The sequence below is a fragment of the Triticum urartu genome, chromosome 6A (assembly GCF_056163025.1).
Source record: "Triticum urartu cultivar PI428250 chromosome 6A, HENAU_Tu73, whole genome shotgun sequence".
Lineage (NCBI taxonomy): Eukaryota > Viridiplantae > Streptophyta > Magnoliopsida > Poales > Poaceae > Triticum > Triticum urartu.
In genome coordinates, this window is record NC_141878.1 from 21,525,200 (window position 1) to 21,549,632 (window position 24,433).

At 44.7% G+C, this 24,433-nt stretch overlaps 1 protein-coding gene and 1 pseudogene across 2 annotated transcripts; both read right to left on the reverse strand.

Moving 5' to 3' along the window:
- Positions 1–258: 258 nt before the first annotated feature.
- On the reverse strand, positions 259–1,250 carry LOC147963385 (L10-interacting MYB domain-containing protein-like; annotated as a pseudogene). The gene is made up of 2 exons (XR_015609210.1): positions 969–1,250; positions 259–886 (listed from the first exon to the last, which is right to left on the reverse strand). The product of XR_015609210.1 is annotated as a L10-interacting MYB domain-containing protein-like (transcript).
- Positions 1,251–23,088: 21,838 nt separating this feature from the next.
- LOC147963386 (uncharacterized) lies at positions 23,089–23,634 on the reverse strand. The gene has a single exon (XM_087529559.1). It carries the CDS (start codon positions 23,632–23,634, stop codon positions 23,089–23,091), a length of 546 nt encoding a protein of 181 aa, XP_087385685.1.
- Between the last annotated feature and the right edge of the window lie 799 nt (positions 23,635–24,433).

Genomic DNA, 24,433 nt, shown 5'->3' on the forward strand with positions numbered 1-24,433 from the left:
ATTGCAAGAATGCAAAAACCAAGTTCTCCATCTTCATCCTCAACAGAGATATCCATCTGTCATATAAACAACACAATATACATGCATTATAATTTGGTCCACAAGAAAACAAATAATTTGAGGCATCACACACGATACATGGCATTAAAAACTACTAGAGAAAGATCAATAATGCGTACAAATAGATAGGAAATAATCTGATCTCCCAACATTACAATCTGAGTGCAAACAAGAGGTTCCAAAAAAACTTAGGTTCACGACACTACAAGTCGATAGCAAGTAATTTTATTCAAAGCAAATAACATCACATAGGTTCTAATCTTTTTTCATAAAGATATCCCATGTCCTCTTGATCCATTCAAGCCTCACACTAGCAGTCTCATCCTTGAGGGAACTGAATACATCACGATGTTCCTTCTTCGTAAACAGCTGTAGAGCATAGAAATACACATCACTTCCAGGCTGACCTCTATGGTCGTCATCTCTTTGATCTCATCTCTCGCATGATCAACATTCATTTGAGACGTCGCCAAATTGCGGCTAATCTCCCTCCTCTCCCAAAGGTCAACCATGCGGTTAAATACTAATTTATCATCACTATCTTTTGCTGCTTTTGGACCATCTTGGGACTAGGTGAAAAAGGACATGATCTCTTCTTTCGACCTTTAGATAAAACTTTGTTGGCTGCAACTTGGGTAACATCTAACTCACATCCTGAGTCGTCCTCATTATCCTCTTCAATGTTAATTTGAGAGGCATCAACTTGAGACGAGGGAATTGCAACCCTCGCACACGCATTTGTCACACTGTGGTCATCAAATATTAAACTCATTCTTTGCTCATCCACTAATGGAGCATATCGAAACTTGGCTGCAATCTCATTTCTCTGCAAAATTATCACACTAATACATTAATTAACAAATTAGAGGGAAAAATAACAAATAAAAGTAATATGAATTCATCAATACCTGTATCTCATTTGCCCACCATTCATCGGTAGCCGCAATGCTCTTAGTAACAGGATCTATTCCGATGCCAGATGCCTTTTGGTTTAACGTCTTCCAACAATTGTACTCTTTTTCAAGTAAATTGCACCTATTCTTGAACTTTCTTATCATATTTTCATATACAATTGGGCTCAAATGTCCATCGGAACGGTTATTTGCATTCACTTCTTCAACACAAATGTCAAGGAAATTTTTATGGGCAACAGGATCCCAATTTGCTTTCCCAGATTTACCTTTATCCATCTATCATAAAATGAATGTTTCAATTAATCAAACAGCACATACCCCATAGCAGTAACAAAATCCCACTGTCTAATTTATCAAAATAAGCTTACTGCCACAAAACAAAATTCATACACGAGAAAGTATTTTTGGGCATACATTTATACGTACATAGCAATCAGTGTATAATCAGAAGTATTTGTTTTCACTCTAATGTAGCACAGATCGTACACATGACATGCTCCAGACCTTGCATCACATCCGATCTGGAAAGTAGTACCTAGGATAAAGATAAAAGGATAGAAGGTGCTTACCTTGGCAAGAGCTTGGACAGGGACGACTTGACTAGAGCTGGGCGTCAAGATCGGACTGGTATGAAGATCGGATGTGCAGGATGTGCAGCAGGGAGCAGCAGATGGACGGGTGAAGGCCGACGATGCCGACGTTGGAGCAGGGTAGCAACGTTGCCTAACCTCCCTGCATGACGTCGGGAAGGGCGAGGGCAGCGGTGGCTAGCTGGACAAGAGGCGGCGGGGGCTGTACACACAAGGCGGCGGCGGCGAAACCTAGCAGACGCGCGAAGCAACGATGCGTCGGGATAGATGAGCGATGCCTGGGCAGGGGTTATATTTTTTGCGGGTGGCATTTCTCTTGTAATAACTGGCAATGCTGAGGGCATAGAGATATACCTGTTCGATTTTTAATGGGCTGCGCTGGGGAAGCTGCCCGACGCTGGCTTCTCCCAAACGTGAACGGACCGGCAGCCGCTGGAAATTAAGCCAAACACAAAAAAACGAGTTCTTTTTTGCTTGAGCTTACTTTCCACCATAAGGCCTCCATAAGCCAGAAAAGAACTGAGCCTTAACTTGGTACCTCAATGATATTATGTATTTTGCTTTTGGTATATACAGTAGATCAATATAAATCATGAGCGTGATTACACTCACATGGTTACACGACTAATAATTCTACATGAAAATCTAGCCACAAATTTTAGATTCAACGATTAGGTTAGTATGGATGGTGTGACTTAATGTGATATCTCTGTGCGACCATGTATTTTTGTTTTAGTATGTTATAATAATCAAATAGATAGATAGATTTTTTTCGATAAAGGGCACTTTTATTAACTTAAAATGTAGCATCAATCAGATACAAAACATGATGAGTAACACAAGGCCTCTGCATAAAGGATAGATAGATAGATAGATAGATATATAGATAGATGGATATATAGATAGATGCTACCCGGACAATCCGACAAACATATATCTAGTAGCTTTAAGATGAATGCTTGGGATACATCATACAAAGTTTGACCATGCCAAACGTCGTGCACGTCTTTGCAGCCTAGAAGAAACACGAAACGGGACATGCACATATATCCTGGAGAAATGATGTACGTAAGAGCTTTAGTAGTAGAGCCCTCAAACCCTCAAATCCCTAAAAATAACTGCTTTTTTACAGTTTTCGTCGAAAAAAGCCGTAGACTAAAACCTCTTAACTCTTAAATCCTCAAATTTTTTTAAAGGTCCAACCCTTAAACCCTCTCCCAATTCTCAAAAGTAAGGGTTGGGGAGCAAAACCTACCACAACCCTCATTTAGCGGTTATACTCGCGCGGGAGGGGAAAATCCTCCCAACTCCCGCGCCTACGCCCGCGACCGCCGCTGCTAGTCGCCCCCGTTGCCGGCGGCCGCCCCGTCGACCTCCCGCGCGCAACGACAACGTTGTTCATGGGGAATATTCTGTTATAAGGGTTGGGTTTGAGGGTTCTAATCTTGGCCCCTGTTTTTCAACCCGTAAAAGTGCACAAAAAGATCATTTTTGGACCCTTAAAATGTAGTGAGGGTTCGAGGGTTTGAGGGTTCTACTAGTAATGCTATAAGACAGAGATATCTTATAGGAAATTAAATTTGGCTACAACTACTTGTGATTTGAGAAAGCTAATGTTGACGGCCTTTTTTTCTGCAAAAGAATAGTCAAGGCTGTCTTGGCTATATATATATATATATATATATATATATATATATATATATATATATATATATGTGGATACTGGAAGGGGGAGGAGCAACCAAACAAAGCATAGGCATGGCCATAGGAGCGTGGTCGGCGATGAAGAAGAGCTTATTACTGAAACTGAGTGTGTATCTGGTAAACTGATGGTCGGCAAGAGAAATCTTAGAGATGTTCGCTTAGCACTTGGTAAACTGATGGGCAAGTTGCATACCTGGAGCAGCCAGAAATTTGGCAATGTCACAAGAGAACTAGAAAAATCCAGATCACGCCTTGAGGAGTTGATGAATATGAATGCAGACCGTGCAGAAATACGAAAAGAGATGGATGCTATGAATGAGCTGCTATACCGCGAGGAAATGCTATGGCTCCAACATTCAAGGGTAGCGTGGCTGAAAGAGGGGGATAGAAACACGAAGTTCTTTCACATGAAGGCAGTTCGGAGAGCTAGAAAGAATAGAATTAAAGGGTTCACGGATGCACAAGGGGTATGGCAACAGGAGCAACGGACTATGGAGAGGATGGCCAAGGATTACTTCCAACATATATATGTTCATGGCCCGACCCTGCCATTGACCCGGAGGAGATCATCCAACTCTTTCAACCAAAAGTGACAGAGGACATGAATGTAAAGCTGTGTGCCCCGTTCTCTGACAAAGAGATTAGTGATGCGTTATTCCAGATAGGCCCTCTCAAGGCCCCAGGCCCGAACGGTTTTCCGGCAAGATTTTTTCAGCGGCATTGGGGTACACTTAAGGAGGAGATAATCTCGGCGGTGAAGTTATTTTTTGATACAGGTATCATGCCGGAAGGTGTAAACGCGACGTCTATAGTCTTGATACCTAAGGTGAAGGATCCAAAGAGGCTTGCTGACTTTCGACCTATTAGCCTTTGCAACATCACTTACAAGATTATTTCTAAATGTCTTGTGAACCGGCTACGACCGCTATTGGATGATATCATAGCACCGGAACAGAGTGCCTTCATACCAGGCAGGCTCATAAAAGATAATGCGTTCATCGCTTTTGAGTGCATTCATTCTATTAAGCAAGAGAAGGATCCGGAAAGGACTGCTTGTGCATATAAACTCGACCTTTCCAAGGCATATGATAGAGTGGATTGGGAATTCCTAAGGCGGATGATGCAACAACTTGGCTTTGATCACCGGTGGGTGCAATGGATTATGCTTTGCGTAACCTCGGTGACATACTCTGTCAAAGTGGATGGAGCCAACTCAGATTTGTTCGTTCCATCGCGTGGGCTATGGCAGGGAGACCCGCTCTCACCTTTCCTCTTTTTGTTTGTGGCGGATGGGCTTGACGCACTACTTAAACGTAAAGTGCAACAGGGCTTGATCACCCCCTTGCGGGTATGCCCGAGGGCGCCGGTCATCTCACATTTGCTCTTTGCGGACGACACACTCCTTTTCTTCCGTGCGACGGCAGCTGAGGAAACGGCAGTCCGGGATGTCCTTGCTACATACGAGAGATGCACTGGACAATTCATCAACCCTGAGAAATGTTCTATTCTCTTTGGACAGAGGTGTCGACCGGCTGAGCAGACTTCAGTAGCAAAAGATTTAGAGGTTCAGAACCTGAATTTTGAGGAACGATATCTGGGGTTCCCAACCCCGACTGGTCGCATGTCTAAAGGCCGTTAATTTCCAAAGTCTCCAGGAGCAACTCACGAAAAGGATTCTGGCTTGGGGGGACTGTGCATCGCGGGGAGGTAAAGAAATTTTGATTAAAGCAGTCGCTCAGTCCTTGCCTACCTATCTCATGGGGGTGTTCCGCCTGCCCCGGAGTGTCTGCGATGATCTTACCAGGATGGTCAGGAACTACTGGTGGGGATCGAATCAAGGAAAGAGGAAGACACATTGGAGAGCTTGGGATAGCATCATCAACCCAAAGGAGAAAGGAGGGCTCGGCTTTCGCGACTTCCGCTTATTCAACCAAGCTTTGCTCGCAAAGCAAGCTTGGCGCCTTATCTATAATCCCAACAGTTTTGTGCGCGCAGGTGCTTAAGGCAAGGTACTACCCAGAAGGACGACTGGAAGACACCGTCTTCACGGGCAATGCTTCAACGACGTGGCAATCCATTGTGCATGGATTGGAGCTCCTCAAGAAAGGCCTAATTTGGCATATTGGTGATGGGACTTCGGTACGTATTTGGAGAGATGAGTGGATCCCTCACCCATTGGCTCGTGGACCGATCTCTGTCCAGGGCCGGTGCCGGCTGCGGCGTGTGAGTCAGCTTATGGATGAATATGGCAACTGGAAGGTGGCGCTGTTGAACCAACATTTTATGCACCTAGATGTCATGGAAATCCTCAAGATTAAGGCCTCCCCACAGCAAGAAGACTGCATCGCATGGGCGGCCGAGTGGAATGGCTCCTTCTCTGTCAAGAGTTCTTATCGCATGGGCTTAGAAGAGCGACTCCTACCATCCTCGGTAGCTGCTAGCAGGGCCCCGGACGGGCGGCGAGCTGCTTGGGCATTCAACTGGAAGTTCCTGGCTCCACCGAAGGTGCGTATTTTCACGTGGAAGCTGGCATCCAACTCTCTAGCAACATGGGCTAACAAAAAGGCGAGGAACTTGGAAATCACAGATGTTTGCCCACTCTGTGGTATAGAGCGGGAGGACACATACCATGTGTTCTGTAGATGCCCCCGGGCCGTGGAGCTATGGTGTAATATGTGTAACTTCTGGAGGCTGCCAAACCCTTCAGCTGTCCGGCCAACAAGGAAGGAATGGATCTTCGACGTGTTGGCTGACATGAATGAGGATGATCGGATGCGGATGCTTATGGTTCTTTGACGTGTCTGGCACGTCAGGAACGAGATCGTCCATGACAAAAAAACATCCTCCGACCGATGCCTCGACGCGCTTCCTTCTCACCTACGAGGGATCCATTCTGGCCATCAAGCATTGTCCAAACGATGATCTTGTTAAAGGCAAGATGCCACTGTGGGGAGGACCACAGAAGATGTCATCGCATGCTGGGATTGATCCCAACCCAAGGCCTCGGTGGCAGCCGCCGGACTCAGAGAGAGTAAAGCTTAATGTGGATGCGTCTTTTTGTCAGGAATCGGGTGAGGCGGGAGCAGGCATGGTGCTACGTGATAGCAAGGGGGAGATCATCTTCTCGGCCTGCAGGAGTCTACAAAACTGTGCGAGTCCACTTCAGGCTGAACTTCTAGCTTGTTTGGAGGGCCTTCGTTTTGCTGTGCAGTGGTCCCAGCTTCCAGTCGATGTGGAGATGGATTGTCTCACTGCTGTTGAATCCATCCGTGCGCATACGGAGGACAGATCGCAGAACACGATGATAATCAAGGAAGTTAACGAGCTTCTTGGCGAAAGGGAGTGTTCCATTACTCATGTAAGCAGGCATCAAAATGTTGTCGGTCATAGACTAGCCTCATTTGGTCGTGTAGAAGCTAGGACATCAGTTTGGCTTCGATCGGGCCCTGCTAATGTACCTCAACTTTGTTTGGAGGATATCTCTCCATCTTGAGTAATGAAACCCCTTTTCACCCCGCAAAAAAAACTAAGTGTGTATCTGCTGATCATCGCCATGGCGAGCTGCGCACGGGACATCCCTGACTCCGTTGTTCAGACGAGAGTTTTGGCAATGCTACTCGATGTATTGATCGGTGCATAGCGCACGTATATATGGAGTACAAAGTGGGCCACACTATGCAAAGACTAGGAGGTGGGCCGAGGTATATAATATACATGCACAAACCATATGTTCAACCCCCCCCCCCCCCCCCCCCCCCGCGCAGTCGAAGCGTTGCCGGAGACGCAAAGACTGGACCTGAACTCTTCAAAAACAAAAGTAGGCAGTCTTTTTGTCATGACATTGGCAAACTGTTGCGCCGTCGGGACGTGGAGGACCCGGATGCGCCCAAGAGCCACCTGCTCACAAACAAAGTGTATGTCAATCTCAATATGCTTCATTCGACGATGGTGGACCGGGTTAGCGGAGAGGTACACGGTGGAGACGTTGTCGCAGTAGATGAGCGTGGCCTTGTGAACATCACAAAGCAACTCCTGGAGCAGCTGACGAAGCCAAGAGCATTCAGCAACGGCGTTAGCCACTGCCCGCTACTCTGCCTCGGCACTCGAGCGGGAGACGGTGGACTGTCCCTTGGAGGAACAAGAGATCAGACACGGCCCAAGGTAGACACAGTACCCTGAGGTGGAGCGTCGTGTGTCCGGGCAGCCAGCCCAGTCCGCATCAGAGTAGGCGACGAGGTCGGTGGAAGCGGAGGCCGTCAGCGTAAGTCCCATGGACGGGGTGCCACGTATGTAACGGAGGATACGCTTCACCAGGGTCCAGTGAGAGTCACGCGGAGCATGCATGAGACAGACCTGCTGAACAGGATACTGCAAGTCGGGACGCGTCAGGGTCAGGAATTACAGAGCACCCACAGTTGAGCGATAGAAGGTCGCATCGGATGCGAGAGAACCCTCCAGAGCAGAAACCTTGGCCTTGGTGTCGACGGGCGTGGGAGCGGGCTTGCAGTTAAGCATGTCGGCCCGATCAAGAAGCTCATGAGCATATTGCTGCTGGTGCATGAAGAACCCATCTGGTCGTCAAACCACCTCAATGCCAAGGAAGTAGTGCAGGGGCCCCAGGTCCTTGAGGGCAAACTCATCGCGAAGTCGAGTAGTGAGCCGCTGAAAGAGCTCGACAGTGGATGCCGCCAGGATGATGTCGTCGACATATAACAGTAAGTAGGCCGTGTTAACTCCATGATGGTACATGAAGAGGGACACATCAGAGCGAGTCGATGTAAATCCGAGTGTCTGCAGGAATGCAGCGATGCGCTAGTACCAGGCCCGAGGCGCCTGCTTTAACCCGTAAAGGGAACGGGAGAGTAAGCACACATGGTCTGGATGCGCGGTGTCGACGAAGCCGGTGGGCTGCTCACAGAACACCTGCTCAGTGAGGTGGCCCTGCAAGAAGGCATTGGGAACGTCCAACTGATGCACAAGCCAAGCTCGGGAGATGGCTAGCTGAAGCACGGTGCGGATCGTGCCCAGTTTAACAACCGGGGCAAAAGTGTTGGTGAAGTCCACACCCACACGTTGCTGAAAGCCCCAAACCACCCAACAAGCTTTGTAACGCTCGAGAGTGCCATCCCGACGAGTCTTGTGCCGAAAGACCCACTTGCCCGTGATGATGTTGGCAAGATGCGGCCGAGGGACAAGCTGCCAGGTGCGGTTCCGCTGGAGAGCGTTGAACTCTTCCTGCATCGCAGCGAACCAATGAGGATCCCGGAGGGGCGCTCGAGCTGACGATGGGAGAGGGGACGACTCAGGGATGGAAGCAGCAAGAGGCCGACGCCGGCGCGACCGCCGGGGATGCTGACGGCATGACGGGCGCCGTAGAGGGTGCTGCCCCTGAGGCAGCCAAACGGGGAATAACTCGACCCATGGTGCGGGGGGCACCCTCAAAACTGGGAGGCGTCCCAAGAGAAGCACGGGGGCGGCCGTCACGGGGAGCAGGTAAAGCCGCAACATCCGAAGGTACCTGCTGAAACGGAAAAACCATCTCGTCAAAGTAAACGTGTCGGGAAGTGATCACCAGATGTGAGATCAAATCATAGCAGCGGTAGCCTTTGGTGTTGGGAGGATAGCCGATAAAGATGCAGGCCAAGGACCTAGGTGCGAGCTTATGCGGAGTAGTGGAAGCGATGCTAGGGTAGCACAGGCAACCGAAGATGCGGATCTTAGCATAGGAAGGTGGTGTGCTGAACATAAGGTGATGAGGTGCAAAATTCTCGCAAGTGCGACAAGGACGAATGTTGATGAGTAGTGAAGCGGTGGCAAGCGCGTCGGGCCAAAAATGTGGTGGCATGATAACCCACAAGTATAGGGGATCGCAACAGTTTTCGAGGGTAGAGTATTCAACCCAAATTTGTTGATTCGACACAAGGGGAGCCAAAGAATATTCTCAAGTATTAGCAGCTGAGTTGTCAATTCAATCACACCTGGAAACTTAATATCTGCAGCAAAGTGTTTAGTAGCAAGGTAATATGATAGTAGTGATAACGGTAGCAAGAGGTAACAGTAGTAAAAGTAATGTTTTTGGTATTTTGTAGTAATGATAGCAATAGCAACGAAAAAGTAAATAAGCGAAGAACAATATATGGAAAGCTCGTAGGCAATGGATCGGTGATGGAGAATTATGCCGGATGCCGTTCATCATGTAATAGTCATAACCTAGGGTGACACAGAACTAGCTTAAGTTCATTGATATAATGTAGGCATGTATTCCGAATATAGTCATACGTGCTTACGGAAAAGAACTTGCATGACATCTTTTGTCCTACCCTCCCGTGGAAGCGGGGTCCTTACGGAAACAAAGGGATATTAAGGCCTCCTTTTAATAGAGTACGGGAACAAAGCATTAACACATAGTGAATACATGAACTCCTCAAACTACGGTCATCACCGGTAAGTATCCCAATTATTCTCACATCGGGGTTAACGGATCATAACACATAATAGGTGACTATAGACTTGCAAGATAGGATCAAGAACACTCATATATTGATGAAAACATAATAGGTTCAGATCTGAAATCATGGCACTCGGGCCCTAGTGACAAGCATTAAGCATAGCAAAGTCATAGCAACATCAATCTTAGAACATAGTGGATACTAGGGATCAAACCCTAACAAAACTAACTCGATTACATGATAGATCACATCCAACCCATCACCGTCCAGCAAGCCTGCGGTGGAATTACTCACGCACAGCGGTGAGCATCATGAAATTGGTGATGGAGGATGGTTGATGATGACGATGGCGATGGATTCCCCTCTCCGGAGCCCCGAACGGACTCCGGATCAGCCCTCCCGAGAGGTTTTAGGGCTTGGCGGTGGCTCCGTATCGTAAAACGCGATGGTTTTTTTCTCCTCGAAACACAATATATGGAGTTGGAGTTGGAGTCGGAGAGGCAACAGGGGGCCCACGAGGTAGGGGGCGTGCCCCCCAGCCTCGTGGACAGGTGGTGGGCCCCCTGGCCTTCATCTTTTGCATGTATTTTTCATATTTTCTGAAAATTTGCTCCGTGAAGTCTCAGGTCATTCCGAGAATGTTTGTTTCTGCACATAAATAACACCAAGGTAATTCTGCTGAAAACAGCATCAGTCCCGGTTAGTTCCATTCAAATCATGCAAGTTAGAGTCCAAAACAAGGGCAAAAGTGTTTGGAAATGTAGATACGACGGAGACGTATCAACTCCCCCAAGCTTAAACCTTTGCTTGTCCTCAAGCAATTCAGTTGACAAACTGAAAGTGATAAAGAAAAACTTTTACAAACTCTGTTTGCTCTTGTTGTTGTAAGTATGTAAAGCCAGCATTCAAGTTTTCAGCAAGGATTATAACTAACCACATTCGTAATAATGCATAGGTCTCAAGTTTACTCATATCAATAGCATAATCAACTAGCGAGCCATAATAAAAAATCTTGGATGACAACACTTTCTCAAAACAATCATAATATGATATAACAAGATGGTATCTCGCTAGCCCTTTCTGAGACCGCAAAACATAAATGCAGAGCACCTTTAAAGACCAAGGACTGACTAGACATTGTAATTCATGGTAAAAAAGATCCAGTCAAGTCATACTCAATGTAAACTAACAGTAATGAATGCAAATGACAGCGGTGCTCTCCAACTGGTGCTTTTTAATTAGAGGAGGATGACTCAACATAAAAGTAAATAGATAGGCCCTTCGCAGAGGGAAGCAGGGATTTGTAGATGGTGCCAGAGCTCGGTTTTGAAATAGAGGTGAATAATATTTTGAGCGGTATACTTTCATTGTCAACATAACAACCAAGAGATGGCAATATCTTCCATGCTACACACATTATAGGCGGTTCCCAAACAGAATGGTTAAGTTTATACTCCCCCTTCCACCAACAAGCATCAATCCATGGCTTGCTCGAAACAACGAGTGCCTCCAACTAACAAGAGTCCCAGGGGGAGTTTTGTTTGCAATTATTTTGATTTAGTTTGCATAAAGCATGGGAATGGGCATCCCGATGACCAGCCATTTATCTCATGAGTGAGGAGCGGAGTCCACTCCTCTTGAGAATAACCCGCCTAACATGGAAGATACAGACAGCCCTAGTTGATACATGAGCTATTCGAGCATACAAAACAGGATATTGATTTGAAGGTTTAGAGTTTGGCACATAAAAATTTACTTGGAACGGCAGGTAGATACCGTATATAGGTAGGTATAGTGGACTCATGTGGAATAACTTTGGGGTTTAAGGGATTGCATGCACAAGCAGTATTCCCGCTTAGTACAGGTGAAGGCTAGCAAAAGACTGGGAAGCGACTAGCTAGAGAGCACTAGTAGAAAAGGGGGCTTTGGTCCAGGCCGGGTAAGCCCATTTGTCCCGGTTCAGCCCGGAAACGGGACCAATGGGTGCATTTATCCCGGTTCGTGCGGCTAAGGCCTTAGTCCCAGTTCACCTGGGCCCTTTAGTCCCGGTTCGTGCCACGAACCGGGACTAAAGGGTGCGATGCCCATTAGTCCCGGTTGGTGGCACCAATCGGTACTAAAGGTTAGACCTTTAGTACCGGTTGGTGCCACCAACCGGGACTAATGGGCTTTGAGGCATTAGTACCAGTTCATGGCACGAACCGGTACTAAAGGTCCCATTTTCAAACTCTCCCCCCCACCCCCCCACCCCCCCGTGGACCGCCTTTTCAGTTTTAGAAAAAACAAAAGAAAATGATGGAAATGTCAAAAAAATAAAATAAAATAAGTTTCCCATGTGATATGTGGTCTAGTTGTTGGGAAAATTTACAAATATGAATTTCGACTTTATTTACAAAATCTCTCTGGAATTTGTAAAATGGGCATAACTTTTGCATACGAACTCGGATTAAAAAGTTTTTTGTATGAAAAATCATCTACTCGAAAAGTTACATCCGTGGAGACCGCCTACGGCCTGTTTGCAAATTTGTAGAATCCTCAAATTCCAAAAGGAAAAAAAGTTATGCTCAAATTTCAGTTTTTTTAATTTTCATTAAATCTGGTCAAACTATGGTCAAACTACTTATTCAAGAAGTATTAGTGTTACTAAATAATTATTCAAGAATATTAGTGTTATTAAATAATTATTCCAGTTTTTTTGAATTTTGCTCAAATCTGGTCAAACTATGGTCAAACTGTGGTCAAACAATGGTCAAACTACTTATTCAAGAAATATTAGTGTTACTAAAAAATTATTGTTTTTTAGAACAATAGTTTCAAACTCAAACAGTGAAATGTGTGACCTCATGCTCAAGCTAAACTCCTGAGGGTTAATAGGATTGACATCTTACTATTGTCAGGAAAACAACGAGTGCAGACTTGGAAACGAGGGAGAATAGAACCCGGAAGTTAAGCGTGCTCAGGCAGGGGGAGTGGGAGGATGGGTGACTGTCCGGGAAGTTAGATGATTTGGAATGATGAGGGGTGATTAGAGATTAAATTGAGCAGTGATGAGGGGAGATTAGAGATTAGAGGTTAAAAGAATTCAGAAATTTGAAAATAAAAAATTTCAAAAAAAATTCAAAATAAAATCAGAAAATTTCCTTTAGTACCGGTTGGTGTTACCAACCGGGACTAAAGCTGGACCGGCCACGTGGAGGGCCTTTAGTCCCGGTTCTTGTTTGAACCGGGACTAAAGGGTTAGGGCATTAGTACCGACCCTTTAGTCCCGGTTCAGGAACCGGGACTATAGGCCCTTACGAACTGGGACAACAGGCCCTTTTTCTACCAGTGGAGCGACAACAGTCATGAACATGCATTAAAATTAATCAACACTGAATGCAAGCATGAGTAGGATATAATCCACCATGAACATAAATATCCCAAAGGCTATGTTGATTTTGTTTCAACTACATGCTGCGCCAAGTCAAGTCACTTAAATCATTCAGAGGAGGATACCACCCTATCATACCACATCATAAACTATCTCAATAGCATGTTGGCACGCAAGGTAAACCATTATAACTCATAGCTAATCAAGCATGGCACAAGAAACTATGATCTCTAGTTATCATTGCAAACATGTTTATTCATAATAGGCTGAATCAGGAACGATGAACTAATCATATTTACAAAAACAAAAGAGGTTGAGTTCATACCAGCTTTTCTCATCTCAGCCAGTCCATCATATATCATCATAATTGCCTTTCACTTGCACGATCGAATGATGTGAATAATAATAATAGTGCACGTGCATTGGACTAAGCTGGAATCTGCAGGCATTTAATAAATAGGAGAAGACAAGGCAATATGGGCTCTTTTGTCAGATCAACAATAATGCATATAAGAGCCACTTCAACAATTTAATTATGGTCTTCTCCTATCGACCCCCAAAGGAAAGAAAAGAAATAAAACTATTTACGCGGGAAAGCTCCCAACAAGCAAAAGAAGAACAGGAAATCTTTTTGGGCTTTCTTTTTAATTACTAGCATGGAAATTAAACTAACTAAAAGTTACAACTATTTTTTTGGTTTTTTCTTAAGGTTAATTAAACACACAAGAAGAAAGCATAAAAAGGAAAATAAACTAGCATGGATGATACAATGAAAAAGTATGAGCACCGACATCTAGCTATGAGTGTGTGAACATAAATGTAAGGTCGATGGGAAATACGTACTCCCCCAAGCTTAGGATTTTGGCCTAAGTTGGTCTATGGCCACGGCTGGCCTGGCGGATATCCATAATAGTAGCTGGGGTCGTACTGCGATGCAGCGGCTATCGCCTGCTGAGCTTCAGCGTGGCGACGAGCGGCCTCCGCTCTCCTCTCGTACTCATCTGCCACCTCTCTAGTAATAGTATATCTTCCTTTTGCCTGATGATCAAAGAAGGCAGGAGCAGGGAGAGTAATATGGACAGCACGGCGTCTGTCAAAGATTAGTCGATACTGGAGAGGTGATTCATTCCTCTCGACAAACTGGTGGTGAACCATAGCATTAAAGTCTAGGTAAGCAGGAGGTAATTCAATATCATCTTCGCGTATGGCTATACTAAGAAAATTATTTATGTAGGTTGCATAAATTCCACCAAAGAAATCTCCATTAAATCTATTAAGATGCAACCTACGTGCAACAATGGCTCCCAAATTATAAGATTTGTCTCCTAACATAGCACTCCGAAGAACACTGAGGTTAGGGACACACATGTGACATGCCTCATCTTTACCATTAATGCATCTACCTATGAAGAGAGCAAAATAATGTATAGCAGGAAAGTGAATGCTCCCTATGGTGGCTTGTGTTATATCTCTAGATTCTCCCACAGTTATACTAGCAAGAAAATCTCTAAATTCAGATTTGCGAGGATCCCTTATACTACCCCATTGTGGAAGTTTGCAAACAGTGGTAAAATCCTCTAAGTCCATAGTGTAAGAATTATCGTAAAGATCAAACAGGACAGTTGGAGAATTCTGTGAAGTTGAAAATTCAAACCTCCTCACAAAGGTACTGGTGAGGTTGTGATACTGGCTGCACTTCTCTTCCTCGAAGCTCACAAGATCAGCGTTACGCAAATATGCGTTGAATTCTTCCTTAATTCCCGCTCGATCCATAAAGTTCTCAGAAGGCCATTCACAAGGACGCACCAGAGCGTCTCTTGGTGGCTCGTCATCAGCATCACGCATTGCAAGCCTGGGTCCTTGCTTCCTTGAAGAACCACCTTGAAACATTTTCCTAAGCATATTTCTTCCTCTGAAAAATTCTGAAAATTTTTAGTAACTTCAAAATAAAAGTAAACCAAACTCAATAATATTGATAGCATCTACTCCTACAAGTGTCTAGAGCCTATATCATGCATCAAAACTATTTTTGACCATATCGACATGCAAGCTCAAGAACAGGGTCACCTAAGCAGCAAAAATTTGCAATGAATAAAGCACTAGAACAAAAACTAATTGGACCAATGGAGGAGTCACATACCAAGGAACAATCTCCCCAAGCATTTTTGTGAGAGGTGCTTTGAGCAAGGAGATCGAAAATGGCAGCAAAGTGAGCTAGAACTCGTGCTTGAGCTGGATATGCGTGTTTGGGGGAGGAAGGAGTGTATGGGTGAAAGGATAAGCGGAGGAGGGCCACCATGGGCCCACGAGGAAGGGGGCGCCCCCAGGGGGTAGGGCGCGCCCTCCACCCTCGTGGGCAGGTGGTTGACCCCCCTACTGTGTTCTCAATGCCAAATATTCTCAAATACTCTAGAAAATCATATTTAAATTTCAGGGCATTTGTGGAACTTTTATTTTCGAGGTATTTTTATATTGCACGGATAATCAGATAACAGACAGAAAAATATTTGTTTTTATTTTATTTAGTATAAATAACAGAAAGTAAAAGTGGGGTACAAAAGGTTGTGCCTTCTAGTTTCATCCATCTCATGGTCATCAAAAGGAATCCACTAACAAGGTTGATCAAGTCTTGTTAACGAACTCATTACGAATAACATGGAACCGGAGAAATTTTGAATAACACTATGTTACCTCAACGGGGATATGCACATCCCCAATAATAAGAATATCATATTTCTTCTTGACAGTAGGAAGAGGAAATTCAAAACCTCCAAATATAATCGATGGAATTTTTCCAATAGAGTTGATACTATGAACTTGAGGTTGTTTCCTCGGAAAGTGTACCGTATGCTCATTACCATTAACATGAAAAGTGACATTGCCTTTAGTGCAATCAATAACAGCCCCTGCAGTAGTCAAAAAGGGTCTTCCAAGAATAATAGACATACTATCGTCCTCGGGAATATCAAGAATAACAAAGTCCGTTAAAATAGTAACGTTTGCAACTACAACACGCACATCCTCACAAATACCGACAGGTATAGCAGTTGATTTATCAGCCATTTGCAAAGATATTTCAGTAGGTGTCAACTTATTCAAATCAAGTCTACGATATAAAGAGAGAGGCATAACACTAACACCGGCTCCAAGATCACATAAAGTTGTTTTAACTTAATTTCTTTTAATGGAGCATGGTATAGTTGGTACACCGGGATCTCCAAGTTTCTTTGGTATTCCACCCTTAAAAGTATAATTAGCAAGCATGGTGGAAATTTCAGCTTCCAGTATCTTTCTTTTATTTGTAATAATATATTTCATGTACTTAGCATAAGGATTGGTTTTAAGCATATGAGTCAATCGCATATGAAAAAAGATAGGTCTAATCATTTCAGCAAAGCGCTCAAAATCCTCATCATCCTTTTTCTTAGATGGTTTGAGAGGAAAAGGCATGAGTTTCTGAACCCAAGGTTCTCTTTCTTTACCATGTTTCCTAGCAACAATGTCTTTCTTATCATAACATTGATTCTTTGATTGTGGGTTATCAAGATGAACAGCAGGTTCAATTTCTATATCATTATCATTACTAGGTTGAGCATCATCGTGAACATTATTGTTAACATTATGACTAGTTTCAGGTTCATTACCAGATTGTGTTTCAGCATCAGAAATAGAAATATCATTTGGATTCTCAGGTGATTCAGTGATAGGTTCACTAGAAGCATGCAAAGTCCTATCATTTTTCTTTTTCTTCTTTTTAAAAGAACTAGGTACATCTATATTATTTCTTTGAGAATCTTGCTCAATTCTCTTAGGATGGCCTTCAGGATACAAAGGTTCCTGAGTCATTTTACCACCTCTAGTCATAACTCTAACAACATTATGATTATCATTACTATTCAATTCATTGAGCAAATCATTTTGAGATTTAAGTACTTGTTCTACTTGAGTGGTAACCATGGAAGCATGTTTACTAATAAGTTTAAGTTCACCTTTGACATTAGCCATATAATCACCCAAGTGTTCAAGCATATTCGAATTGTATTTCAATTGCCTACCAAAATAAGCATTAAAGTCTTCTTGCTTAGCCATAAATTTATCAAACTCATCTAAGCATGGGCTAGCAAATTTAGTAATTGGGATTTCAGCTTTATCATATCTATAGACAGAATTTACCTTTACTACCTGTGTCGGGTTATCAAGACCATGAGTTTCTTCAATAGGAGAAGGATTTGGATCAATGTTTCTTCAATAGGCGGTAAATTAAAACCATGTATTTCTTCAATAGGAGGTAAATTCTTAACATCTTCAGCTTTAATACCTTTTTCTTTCATAGATTTCTTTGCCTCTTGCATATCTTCAGGACTGAGAAATAGAATACCCCTCTTCTTCGGAGTTGGTTTAGGAATAGGCTCAGGAATTGGCTCCGGAGGTGTCCAATTATTTTCATTTGTCAACATATTATTCAATAGAATTTCAGCTTCATCCGGTGTTCTTTCCCTGAAAACAGAACCAGCACAACTATCCAGGTAATCTCTGGAGGCATCGGTTAGTCCATTATAAAAGATATCAAGTATTTCATTTTTCTTAAGAGGATGATCAGGCAAAGCATTAAGTAATTGGAGAAGCCTCCCCCAAGCTTGTGGGAGACTCTCTTCTTCAATTTGCAAAAAATTATATATATCCCTTAAAGCAGCTTGTTTCTTAGGAGTAGGGAACACTAGTAAAAAACGGACCATTAGTACCGGTTTGTAAGGGCCTTTAGTGCCGGTTATGGAACCGGCACTAAAGTTTCGACACTAAAGGCCCCCCCCTTAGTACCGGTTCGGCACGAACCGGCGCTAAAGTGCCACCACGTGGCGTGAGCTCGCGCCCTGGTACGGGGGACCTTAAGTAACGGTTGGTGTTACCAACCGGTACTAAAGGTTTTTTTTTTGAAAATTTTGGAAAAAATTTTGATTTTTTTTTATTTTTAATTTTTTTGAATTATTTGATGATTTAGTCTCTAATCACCTCTCTTAACTGCTCAAGTGTGGATCACTCATTCCAAATCATCTAACTTCCCGACCGGTCACCCATCCCTCTCACTACTCCAGCCCGAGCACGCTTAACTTTCAGGTTCTATTCTCCTTCATTTCCGAGTCTGCACTTGTTGTTTTCCTGACAATAGTAAGATGTCAATCCTATTAACCCTCAGGAGTTTAGCTTGAGCATGAAGTCACACATTTCACCGTTTGAGTTTGAAACTATTATTCTAAAAAAACAGTAATTATTTACTAACGCTAATATTTCTTCAATAAGTTTGACCATAGTTTGACCACAGTTTGACCATAGTTTGACCAGATTTGAACAAAATTCAAAAAATTGAAATAATTATTTAGTAACACCAATATTCTTGAATAATTATGTAGTAACACTAATATTTCTGGAATAAGTAGTTTGACCATAGTTTGACCATAGTTTGACCAGATTTGAACAAAATTCAAAAAACCTGAGATACTTATTTATTTAGTAACACTAATATTATTGCGTAATTATTTAGTAACACTCTATATTTCTTGAATCAGTTGTTTGACCGGTTTGACAAGATTTAACCAAAATTCAAAAAAACATAAATTAGAGCATATCTTTTTTTCCTTTTACAATTTTTCATTTCAAAAATTGTCCTAAACCCTAAACCCGGGACTTAAAACGTCGGAAACTCTATGCTAAACAGTAAAAACTAAGGGTTTAGACCATAAAACCTAACCCTAAACGCTGAAATCTAAACCCTAGCACTAAACGCTAAAAACGTCCAAAAAACGTCTAAAACGCCCAAAAACTCTATTTTCCCTTTGGAATTTTGTGATTTTAAAAAATTGTCGAAACGGAAAACTCGTTGTTTCAGCGGTTTCAGCGGATCAATCTTTTTGTTCTGCAAATTTTGATATATTATATGTATTTTTCTGAATTAGGATGATTTAGTTATGATTTTTTCAAGTTTGAAAATTGCCCTATAGTGCCGGTTTGTGTCTCCAACCGGTACTATAGGTCAGACCCCTTTAGTACCGGTTCATGGCACGAACTGGTACTAAAGGTTAGACAAAGGTGATCATGGGGCCCCGGCCTGACGCCAGCCTGCCACCACCCCTTTAGTACCGGTTCTTGCCACGAACCGGTACTAAAGGTTCAGCAGGAACCGGCATTAATGCAAATCCGTTAGAACCGGCACTAATGGTACCATTAGTACCGGCTCAAATACAAACCGGCACTAATGTGCTTCACGTTTGACCCTTTTTCTACTGGTGGAAATATTTAGCAGAGAAGTAATAAATCATATCCTGGGGACAACGCACACAACCAGGATCAAGAGAATTAAACCATATCTTGGCATCACCCTTTAATGAGAACGGAAATATTTTAAGGATGTAAAAGTAACGAGTTCTCTCATCTTTAGTGAACAGGGTGGCCATATCATTCAGTTTAGTAAGATGTGCCACAATAGTTTCAGATTCATAACCATGAAAAGGGTCAGATTCAACCAAAGTAATTATATCAGGATCAACAGAGAATTCATAATCCTTATCAGTAACAAAGATAGGTGAAGTAGCAAAAGCAGGGTCAGGTTTCATTCTAGCATTTAGAGATTGCTTACTCCATTTAGCTAATAAACTTTTGAGTTCATTCCTATTTTTGCAAGCTAAAATAGCTAAAGAAGCTTCTTGATCAAAAACATAACCCTTAGGAATAACAAGTGATTCTTCATCATCACTTTCATCAGTATCATCAGATTCAATATTTTCAATTTCTCTAGCTCTAGCAAGTTGTTCATCAAGAAATTTACCAAGTGGCACAGTAGTATCAAGCATAGAAGTAGTTTCATCATAAGTATCATGCATAGCAGAAGCGGCATCATCAATAACATGCGACATATCAGCACGAATAGTAGAAGAAGGTGTAGGTGTCGCAAGCTTACTCAAAATAGAAGGTGAATAAAGTGCAGAGCTAGATGACAGTTCCTTACCTCCCCTCATAATTGAGCGATAAATCTTGGTTTTTGGATCTCTCAAGTTCTTCATAATGGAAACCTAGATATATATCCCAAGTGACTCAAAGAATAGAGCTGTGCTCCCGGGCAACGGCGCCAGAAAATAGTCTTGATAACCCACAAGTATAGGGGATCACAACAGTTTTCGAGGGTAGAGTATTCAACCCAAATTTATTGATTCAACACAAGGGGAACTAAAGAATATTCTCAAGTATTAGCAGCTGAGTTGTCAATTCAACCACACCTAGAAACTTAATATCTGCAGCAAAGTGTTTAGTAGCAAGGTAATATGATAGTTGTGATAACGGTAGCAAAAGGTAACAGTAGTAAAAGTAATGTTTTTGGTATTTTGTAGTGATGATAGCAATAGCAACGGAAAAGTAAATAAGCGAAGAACAATATATGGAAAGCTCGTAGGCAATGGAGCGGTGATGGAGAATTATGCCGGATGCGGTTCATCATGTAACAGTCATAACCTAGGGCGACACAGAACTAGCTCCAGTTCATTGATATAATGTAGGCATGTATTCCTAGTATAGTCATACGTGCTTATGGAAAAGAACTTGCATGACATCTTTTGTCCTACCCTCCCGTGGCAGTGGGGTCCTTACGGAAACTAAGGGATATTCAGGCCTCCTTTTTATAGAGTACAGGAACCAAGCATTAACACATAGTGAATACATGAACTCCTCAAACTATGGTCATCACCGGTAAGTATCCCGATTATTGTCACTTCGGGGTTAATGGGTCATAACACATAATAGGTGACTATAGACTTGCACGATAGGATCGAGAACACTCATATATTGATGATGACGAGCCCTAGTGACAAGCATTAAGCATAGCAAAGTCATAGCAACATCAATCCCAGAACATAGTGGATACTAGGGATCAAACCCTAACAAAACTAAATCGATTACATGATAGATCTCATCCAACCCATCACCGTCCAGCAAGCCTACGATGGAATTACTCACGCACGGCGGTGAGCATCATGAAACTGGTGATGGGGGATGGTTGATGATGACGATGGCGACGGATTCCCCTCTCTAGAGCCCCGAACGGACTCCAGATCAGCCCTCCCGAGAGGTTATAGGGCTTGGCGGCGGCTTCGTATCGTAAAACGCGATGATTTCTTCTCTCCGATTTTTTTCTCCCCGAAACACAATATATGGAGTTGGAGTTGGAGTCAGAGAGGCAACAGGGGGCCCACGAGGTAGGGGGCGTGCCCCCACCCTTGTGGACAGGTGGTGGGCCCCTGACCTTCATCTTTTGCAGGTATTTTTCATATTTTCTGAAAAGTTGCTCCGTGAAGTTTCAGGTCATTCCGAGAACGTTTGTTTCTACACATAAATAACACCATGGTAATTCTGTTGAAAACAGCGTCAGTCCGGGTTAGTTCCATTCAAATCATGCAAGTTAGAGTCCAAAACAAGGGCAAAAGTGTTTGGAAAAGTAGATACGACGGAGACGTGTTATGGCACGTTGGCGTGAAAAGGAGGGTGCAGACGCAGTCATTAAGAGTGCGAAGCACGCGCTCAGCGAGGCCATTCTGTTGCGAAGTGTACACGCAAGTGAGACGAAATATCGTGTCATGTGTGGCGAGAAGGTTGCGGGTCACAACATTATCAAATTCCTCGTTGTCTGTTTGCAACGCATGGATGGGATGTTCAAACTGTGTGGATACATAGGAGTAGAAAGCGGTGAGAGTGCCAATAGCATCCGACTTTCGCCGCAACGGGAAGGTCCATAGATAGTGTGAAAAATCATCAAGTATGACAAGATAGTAAAGATAGCTCGTGTTACTTGCAACAGGAGAGGTCCAAACATCACTATGAATTAACTCAAACGGGTATGATGCAACATGCGAGGAAGTGCTAAAAGGAAGATGAACATGTTTACCGAGACGACAAGCATGATAAGTGTGATCGTCGATCTTATTACATGTGAATGAAAAACTCTGAAGAATATGGCGAAGGGTGGCGGTGTTGGGATGACCGAGATGAGCATGCCAAAGGTCCACTCAAGCGAAAAGCGCCATGGGTGCAGCGACAGAGGAGATAGATGAGTGGACCGGGTAGAGCTCGTCGGGGTTGTCACATCGGTGGAGCATCATCCGAGTACAGGCATCCTTAACAGAAAAGCCAAGCATGTCAAATTCAACGGTGACAGGATTTTCACGTGTAAGAGAACGAACAGAAACAAGGTTTTTAATGATGTTAGGAGAGACAAGTACATTAGACAGATATGATGGCATGGAGTTAGAAGGAAAAGCAGCATGACCGACATGAGTAATGGGTATGCAGGAACCGTCCCCCACAGTAATGCGAGGAGCGGTGTGAACAGGGTGAGTGGTAAGAAGGTTACCGGGGTTGGCGGCCATGTGAGTCGTGGCTCCGGTGTCCATGTACCAGTCGCCACCGCCATTGTACTGCTGCGGTGTGGGGGCGGTGTGGAGGGCCACTAGTAGCGCGGGGTCCCAAGGCACTGGCGGGAGGGCCGTGGCCGACGACAGTGGCTGTGGAGGCGGCGCCACGAGGGGCGGTGGGTACCCGCTAGCTGGAGGAAGCCCATAGGCCGCGGATGGGCCGTAGGGTAGTGCGGGCGCGTACGGCTGCGGGGCCGCGTGGAGCGCGTGATGAGAGGCCGGGTGGGCGCCGAAGAAGCCGTGGACGGGGGCACGCGGTACGAGCATGAATTACGCGTGAACGACCCCCGCCCAGGGGTTCTGGTCGGCCTGCCAGGGGGCCGGCGGGAGCTGCTGCTGCTAGTGATGTGGCACCCCGCCTTGGGCGGCCGATGGTTGCTGTTGTTGCTTGCGGCCGCCTCGGCTGCGGCGGCCACCACGGTGCTCGGCGGGGGGCGGTGATGGGGCTAGCTGCTGCTGCGAGTAGGGAAACCCGGGCGGTGGCGGCGCCTGGAAGGGCCCCGGTGCAGGCCGCGGCGGAGGTGCCGGAGCGGTGGGCGGCGCGTCGCCTCATGTACCAATGGTGCGGGCCGTGTGGGTGGCCCGTGTACGCGACATCCGCATCCTCCTCTCCTCCAGCTTCAGGTATGCGACGATCTTGGGGAACATCGGGTTGGTGATGAGGCGGGGGATGTTGGAGGCGGCGTTCCTGAAGTCGTCGTTTAGGTCGGCGATGAGTGTACTGAGAAGAAGGTCGTCGGAGACATTCTCATCGAGGTCACCGAGCTCGTCAACGACCTTCTTGAGGCGCATGCAATAATCATCAACAGACGAGTCGAGCTGCTGGCACCAAAAAAACTCTCCGTGCAAGAAGACCTTGCATTGGAGCGCGTTGTCGATGAAGAGGCCGTTGAGCTTGTTCCAAACGGCGTGAGCATCATCTTCGGCGGAGACCACCATGTGGAAGAGATCCTTCGAGATGGTGGGGTAGAACCAACGGATGAGGTTGGCATCGATGGACGTCCACTCCTCGTCGTCCTCCATGAAGCGAGAGTCCACGGAGCCATCAATGTGACCCCGAAGGTTGTACTCATGGAACACAAGGGAGAAGTACATCCTCTAGGCATATTTGGTGGAGGTGACATGATCGAGGACGGCGGGAACCCAAGCAAGGATGTTGAGATCGCGGATGACGACAGGGTCAGGACCTTCAAACAGGTTGGTACGGCCGCTGCGGGTGGTGCCGGAGGAACCGGGGGAGGCCATGAGTCCGGGAGTGGGGGAAGTGGTGTGGCGGCATGCGGGGAAGGCGGCGCAGCGAGGGAGGAGCGGCGCGACTTGGGGTAGCGACGCGGTGCGGCGGCGGCGGCGATGGGATCGTGGCGGCGGCGGGTTACACTACTAGGGAAAAGGCTAGCAGCAGCGCGGGTTTTAGGCCTATCAGCAGCGCGGGTGCCCGCGCTACCAATAAGGCGCTACAGCTAACTCTTAGTAGTAGCGCTGCATGTACCCATGCTACCACTATTGACTATAGCTGCAGCGCTTTTCAGGAACGCGCTTCTATTACTTAGCTGTAGCGATTTCCCGGTCCAGCGCTACTGTTATATCTTTCACCATTTCCACATTCCAGCTTCGATAAACTGCAATTTCCAGATACTAGGTACTACTAGATTTCAATTTCATAAAGCATTATAGGTACTAGGTAGTACTCCCTCGGTTCAAAATTACTCGTCATGGTTTTAGTTCAAATTTGAACTCAAACCACGACGAGTAATTTCGAACCGAGGAAGTACTAGATAACAATTTCATATATACTCAACATGCATCCTGAAGCAGTACAAGGTGACATCGACGACAATCATCATATTTAGTTCTAGATGATATCGACGATGATCATCATATGTAGTTCTACATG

Excerpts from the sequence above, each read along its gene's own strand:
- LOC147963386 (XM_087529559.1), bottom strand. The coding sequence starts at position 23,634 with ATGTACTTCTCCCTTGTGTTCCATGAGTACAACCTTCGGGGTCACATT.